The following is a 7,309-nucleotide window of genomic DNA, read 5'->3' as shown; positions in this document are numbered from 1 at the left end:
CTTAAATAGCCTACATCCTGAATAGCCTACATCATGTCGTACAAAGCCCCAGAACACACATGAAGTTAAGCAACATGGAAATTCATGCTTTTATTAGTAATGTGCATGCTGAATAGTTAAGCCTGACATTGGGCACATAGGTCACTAAGTTGCCCTTTGTCTTCTGAATAAGGATGGCACATTAACAAGGCTCTTCCACATCCGTCATGAAAATGAAGTCTTCAGCACCAGATGGCATATTTCTCAGCATTGCTCGTCTCTCATTCTTCCTCTGCTTGGCTCTCCGATTGCTAAACCACACCTAAAATCAGAGGATGACAGGATTGGGATTAGCACTGGCTACCACCCCTACAGCTAAGAGACTGAACAATCACTTGAAGGCTCATAACTGAATTTTCTACTCAGTTCACAAAAGCAAGAATCAGCTGTGGGCCAACCTTTGCCATAGGCCATGGTTTTATCTAAACACTTCCATAATTTCTCTTCTATTGGGAAGCTTAGCTCATTACATGTTCCAGGGCCTTGATGCAAATTCAATATACAGTGACCGGATAAAGGAAAATCTTCATTGTCACATTTCACCATCAGTTGCATAATACCCTGCTAGCTAGAGTGATTGTTCATTTACAAGTCCTATGCGGGGGTATATCTTTCTGTTTGTAAAAGTAATCTTCAGTATGAAGTAATTAATCAACAGAATCAAGCATGGGAAATCTTTAAATAGAAAATAGCCTTCGAGGGTGACAATGGGATTGTTGGTGCTTGGATTTTCTGGCAAGGGAATAGGTGGTAGGCAGAGGTGGCCTGGACAATATTTTGACACTGCAGCCTCCAGTGTTTGAGAAAGGTGACTAGCTTAACCAAAACGACACACATGATGGTGAAACCTTTGGCACCCTGAGGAATTCAGGAGAAAGGGGTAGACATCCACCCCTGGCAAATCAAAACACTATGTACTTTCAAGTTATACAACTTTCTCTAGAATTCAGATAAAGATAATTCTCTCTGCTTAGGCTACACTTCCAGAATCCTGCTGAGCACAGAGGGCACACTAGACCCTGCTGTGTCACCAGGGCATACAAGGCCCATTCTTCTTCAAAAGGCAAAGAGTAAAGATTTACAAAGAGTAAAAGAAAGTGGTGTTGGGGGAAGGGGTCATAAATCAGCTCTTTGTAAATATTGGCTAACTACAAGATACAGTCAGTCACACGTTAGATTCAGACTCCTAGTGAATGGAGTTCAATGTATTTGTTACACTAGGAAGTTCTCAAACTGCACATTTGTGACTACACAAACATTTTCTCCATGTCTAGAACCCTCTATTATGAGGATCTATAGTTTAAAGAAGATCAGGGGACAGAAGCCCTGCTGAGGGGGACTCGAACCTACCAACAGGATGCCTCCATGAACTCAACCAAAGCCCAGTGCCTGACTCACGTGAGCTCACATTAGGCCACAGTTCCCCACGTTTGGTTCTTAAAGCCCATGGATTATGTTTGTGAGAAGAAAAGGGAAATCAGACAGGAAGGCTTCGGGAAGTTCACACTGCAGAGTGTGCAAACAGGAGCAGGTGGGTGTTTTCTCCTCTCTAGTGTCCTGTGGCCATGCTCCCTCCAGAGCTGCAGTGCATCAGTCTCTCCACAGCTGCAGCATACTGGCCTGTGAGCTCAGAGAGGGGAGAACATTCCCTCCGCCCCCCACGTTCGTTCAGCTTTTCTTTTCCTCTCACTCTGTTTCTCCATCCTGGGGAAAGCCTCTCTTTTTCCTCCCAGTGTCTCCCACCTGAGGCTGGTCCTACTGTAGATCCTACTTGTGGTGTCAGGATGCCAGCACTCAGGGGCCTGCTCTGAGGGAATGCTGTTCTGCAGAGCCCTGAGCGATATCCGAAACAAAGACACTCCATGTTTACTTTGCCTCTTTTGTTTTGCCCTGAAGCATTTGGCTTCTTTGGGTTCAAGGCCTAGATGTTAGTCTTTGCTCTCTCAAGAACAGAAAATCACTGTGAATAAGACAGGTATGACTGCCTTGAAGTGAAACTCATCTCCACAAATTGAAGAACACCCACATCTTTAAAGTAATACCCTTTAAACAATAAAGAAACTTCCCAGGTTTCCAGTTATGCAAAGACTCGTGCAATTGCCATTGGAATTTGCAGCTTGTATTTGTACTTTATGTAATTGTCCATGAAGTTTTCCTCCTTAGTAAGTTAGCTGAAATTAGTTTAAAATTAATCTTTTTAAATTTTGGACAGTGCTTCTAGGCCTCTCAACACTAATATAACTATTTTGGCAGGTTGGATACAACACAGAATGTCAGAAAATCAAAATTAAGGGATGCCACTCTCTATTATCCCCTGACTCAGATATGACAAAAGTGTTAGCCATGAAGACTCTCAGGTCTCCTTCCAGTTTCGACAGCCAGTTAGATGCAGGTGTCTCTTTTGTTGTTGTTTGGTTTTTTTCTTATAAAATTTAGCGTTTTTACCCCTGATGTTCTGGACACAAAACAGATAAATGGGGACAACTTAGGAATGAAAGGCAAGAGGTCTAAATCTCCGGCTAGCTGAGACACAGGAATTGCATCACAATGAACACCATATACTAGGAAGGCTGCCTACTTAGAGATGATATCCCTTTTATGTAGAGATGTTGTAAGGTGTATATTACACCGAAATAAACTCAACACTCAGGAGTTAGAGGCCAAAGAACTTAGTTCAAGGACATGCTTAGATACACAGTGAATTTACTGCCAACCTGAGTTACCTGAGACCCCTAAAAAACACACACAAATACCTATATTCTTGAAAGAAAGAAAAAATGTTAAAATAGCAATGAATAGTGCTTGTCTGCCAAGTCTCTGCTCCAAATTTCATTGCCACTGCCATCCTTGAATTAATTTAAATATTTCCAAGGTCATGCCACACCCAAAATGACTCCATATAGTTTCCCTAAATCACAGCAAAGAGGATATGAACTTTAATTATCAGATATTTATGCACAAGTTCAAATGTAGACATAATATGTATCATATGTTATAATATATATGCATACACACAGAGAAGGAAAGAGGTTTTTTTTCTTTTATCTGGTTGTTTATCAGATTTTCTGCAGTAATGGGAAAGAACTACAAGCTAGAACACCTACATTCTGTTTTACAATCTGAAAATGCAAAATTCAAAACTTGTTTGGGGTTTAGAGAAACTGAATTAAGGGATAAGGTCACAGACTGAGTCCAAATCCCACAGAACCAAGGTGAAGCTGGAAGTGATGGCATTCCTTCGATGAGTGAGACACGGAAACAGAAATCCCTGGAAACGTATAGGCTGGCTGATCTGGCTTGTGCAGTGATTAACAACAAAGAGACCCGTATTTAAATATGGTAGAAAATGACGACAAGTATTTGAGGTTGTTCACTGACCTCCACAAGTATACTATGCAGGACAGTGTGCTCATGCACTCATATGCATGAATGCACATATGTACAGGTACATGTATGTGCACATACACATACTAAAAAAAAGGAAACATCTTGTTTGCCAACATAAAAAAGAAAATGAAACCCATTAATTCAAAAGTGCCTAGGACAAGGCTATAGATTGACTTCCCAATTGCATTTTTTTTTTTTTTGATTTACTGACCTTCACTTTGACTTCAGGCACATTCAAAGTTCTTGCAAGCTCTCCCCTGTGGAAAGAAAACCACAAATATATAGCATTCAGTGTTTTATATGAAATGCAACCTCATATATGATTTCGTTTTTTTTTTTAAATATCCGCCATTTTCCCTTAAAACTCCTCAAACATTTCGTTTTTCATTCTCAGAACCAGCCTTACTTTGAAATGGTCTCATCTAATTACGGAAGTTTATAACCAGTAGCTGGGATGAATAATTTTAACATATTATTACAACAATAAAAATAAATGCAGAACTTTTTGCTGAGAAAATTGTACTAATTTCAAAACCAAAAATGCTCTATGGCTGCCGGTACTCGACAGCACTTCTTTTTTCCACACCGATGCCAGTGGAATTGAATTTCTAAAGCAAGAATACACGACAGAAGAAACAAACAAACACACAAACAAATGAACGACAACAGACAACTACAATAATTAAAAAAAGTTCTGAGCATCAAAGAATGAAATCAAAAGTATGAATGGGATAACCTGGAGTAACTTCAGAAACCAGGAAAGTAAAGTTGGACAGTGGCTGGTGGGGCTGCAGGAGAAACTGAGAGGGGACTATAAAGGGGCACGTGATCTGAAGAGGGAAATGGGTATATAGGCTAGGGTCTACTTTGGGAGAAAGAAGGGGCACGGATACAGAAGATGGAGGTGGGAGGATAAAATAACAGAAAGGATGTCTGAAAACGTTATAAGGAATCAAACTAGTTACTATCTACCTAAAAGTACCAATAATACACTTAAGTCAGTGTATACATATATATGTTTAAATAAAAATTTCCTACCTGAGACGACTGTGCTCCTTCTAAGAGCCAAAGGCCACCAAACAAAACCGCCATCATCAAGGAAGAGAAACCCTCTTTTGAGTTGTTGGCCAAAGTTGCAAAAATGTAGCATAGTTTACACTTGGTTGTCCCCAGAGGTGGCAGGTAAGTCCCTATTGCCAAAGACACCATGCACTTCCGATGTGCAGTCCAGAGGCCTTATAACCACAGATAAGTTAGTCTTCACCCCTCATCAAAGAAACTTCTGTTTCCAAAAGATGGAGACCATCACAGAAAACCACAACCAGCAACAACCAATAAGCAAAATGCAGAGTTGTGGTGCCTAGTCCCATCAGACAGATTTACAAAACAACTTCCACACCTAAGGCTCAGGGAACATTGCAGAAGGGGAGGAGGAGAGATTCTAAGAGCCAGAGGACCAGGGAGTTTGCTGTGAGACTGTCAGAAACAACATACACCAAATTTCAACAACACGACTGCCTAGAACTGACCAAGAACAACAGCAACAACACACCTGCTGATGTGAGGGAGGCATGCTCCTGAGGTCTCAACCCGAGAAGAAGAGTTACAGACAATAAGGAATGCTAAGGAAGGGAGACATAATCTTGCCCAGGGAGGAGCACAGCCTTGAAAACACACACACACACACACACACACACACACACACACACACACACACACATTTATACACACACGGACACATACACACTCACACACATGCACTCACATTTACACACACACATTTACATGCATACACACGCACACACACACATTTACACAGACTGAGAAGCTTCTATTTATATATCTAGAAATGCACACACACTGCCTTAAAACAAAACATCAACTACCAATATGGAATCATGTCCAACTTTTAAAAGGAAGGGAATTCTGAAAAAAGAAACAAACACCAAACAACAACAACAACCATCTCCTCAAAACCCATACCGGTCTTAGGTTAAAGGAGGCATAGTTTCAGTTACTTCCAGGGCTTAAATTCAAGGAAAGAAAACATAGCAAGGTGCATTCCTACTGGGGAAGGGGAAAGGGAGAGGAAAAGGAGTTGATTGATGGGTACACAGTCCCTGAAAAGGTGATGAGACTACTGGTGAGGAATCACTTAACAAAAAGCAGTTAATGCTGGTGAACTTTGAGCTAGTAAAGTAATTTGGCATGCTATGCTCATTTCTCTCCATATTTTTAGAGAAACTGAAGTATAACTTCAGGAGTGGTGCTACCAGCACTACACGCTAGCCGATACTGCCTGCCTGATGCTCACCCAAGGTACTTTCCCATACAGGCTCCCAGGGAGATTTCGCCCGGGCCTTGGACGGCCATAGGGAAAACAGGGCCTAGAAGAACGGAAGAGCGCCTCAACATGAGTCAAAGCCCACGAAGTTTGGGGGAGGTTCTGGTGCGAGCCACATACCTTGTAAGCACATCTGGGTACGGGGTCTCTTCAAACAGGTTTTCCATTTCCTCGACCTGCCACTGCGTGAAGAGGTATGGGGAGCTACGCCGATGGCGTCGGTGTCGGCGTCGGCGGGAACGGTGGGGGCCCGGAATCTGAATCGCAGCAGCAGCAGGAGCAATTGGAGGAGCAGCAGCAGCCACAAAAAGAGCTGCCTCCTCCTGCTCAGGATCTGAAGTATCCTGGTCGCTGGTGCTCAAGTCATCTTCATCACCTTCATCTTCATCATCATCTTCATCATCGTAACTCTCCTCCGTGTCGCTCTCACTCTCCTGTTTCGGATCACCCTTGACATTTGGCTCATACACAGTGTCATAGCCTATGGTTCCTCGACTGGCATGGCTCCTGCACGCTGCCCCTGCCTGCGCCACCGCCATAGCGCCTGAGGCCTCCATGGTTGAGGTGGAGGCCACGGCCCGAGCCTGGACGCCAGCATTTGTTTCCTCCTCACACTCCATAAAGTAATAGTTGTGGTCAAAAGAGACCCTCTGGGCCATAACTAGAACTGGGCCGAAGCCACCAAGAGCTTTGGGGCCCTAGGAACGAACTACCTCGATGCCTGGCGTCTTTTGCTGATCGAGACGGAAGCCGAAAGCAAGGGCCTGGGTGAGAGAAGACGACAATGGAGAAGTTGTGCGCATGCGCCACACGTTCTCCATATGTCTCACGTTTGACGTCCTTACACTTCCCTCTAGATGGGCGCTACTGGCTCTTTCCTTAGTGATTGACCACCAGTGGCTTTCTACCTACTTGTTGCAATAGATGATGTTTGGCGGGGTATGGCCGAGAACATGAGAGACGGAGGGAGGGGTTGTGAGGGAGGGGGTTTGTGTGGGGGCTTTAACGTGTGTCCGTGTAAGGACACACGAATACACAGACTGCCTATTCCTCATTGATTACAAAGATTACCACGACAGGTAGACTGTGTAGAACTGCAAAATAATTTGGAAATGTAGTATGGGAGAAAGGTAAGAACACACACTGACCACAGGATTCTTGTGGGAACACGTAGAAATTTCTTTTGGCGTCATTCTCCACCTACCACTGGCTGCTCAGAGCATGGGCTGAAAATTAAGTGGACATGTTTAGCTTAGTGGCTGTTAGTTCAAGAGTCCTTATTAGTACACTGAACGCTAGCTAGTCATTGTTCTTCAAGTACATCCAAGATCTTGAGACTGGGTCTGATCTAGTTAATGGCACTGTCAAAAAACAAACAGCTGGGAAGCGGTGGTGCAAGCCTTTAATCACAGCACTCGGGAAGCAGAGGCGGGCAGATTTCCATGAATTTGAGGCCACCCTGGTCTACAGATTTAGTTTCAGGACGGCCAGGGTCACACAATAAAATTCTGCCTCAGAAAACTAAAAACCAACCAACCA

The 7,309-nt window shown here is 43.3% G+C and overlaps 1 protein-coding gene across 1 annotated transcript; it reads right to left on the bottom strand.

The window, feature by feature from the left end:
- Nucleotides 1-6,532, bottom strand: Rhox13 (Rhox homeobox family member 13). The gene is made up of 3 exons (NM_001408904.1): nt 5,891-6,532; nt 3,638-3,683; nt 1-301 (listed from the first exon to the last, which is right to left on the bottom strand). The coding sequence occupies exons 1-3, from the start codon at nt 6,427-6,429 to the stop codon at nt 182-184; spliced, it is 705 nt and encodes a 234-aa protein (NP_001395833.1). The 5' UTR covers nt 6,430-6,532; the 3' UTR covers nt 1-181.
- Nucleotides 6,533-7,309: the final 777 nt, after the last annotated feature.

The sequence above is a fragment of the Rattus norvegicus genome, chromosome X, assembly GCF_036323735.1.
Source record: "Rattus norvegicus strain BN/NHsdMcwi chromosome X, GRCr8, whole genome shotgun sequence".
Lineage (NCBI taxonomy): Eukaryota > Metazoa > Chordata > Mammalia > Rodentia > Muridae > Rattus > Rattus norvegicus.
The sequence above is the reverse complement of the archived record's forward strand: the minus strand, read 5'-3'. Positions and strand labels throughout refer to the sequence as shown.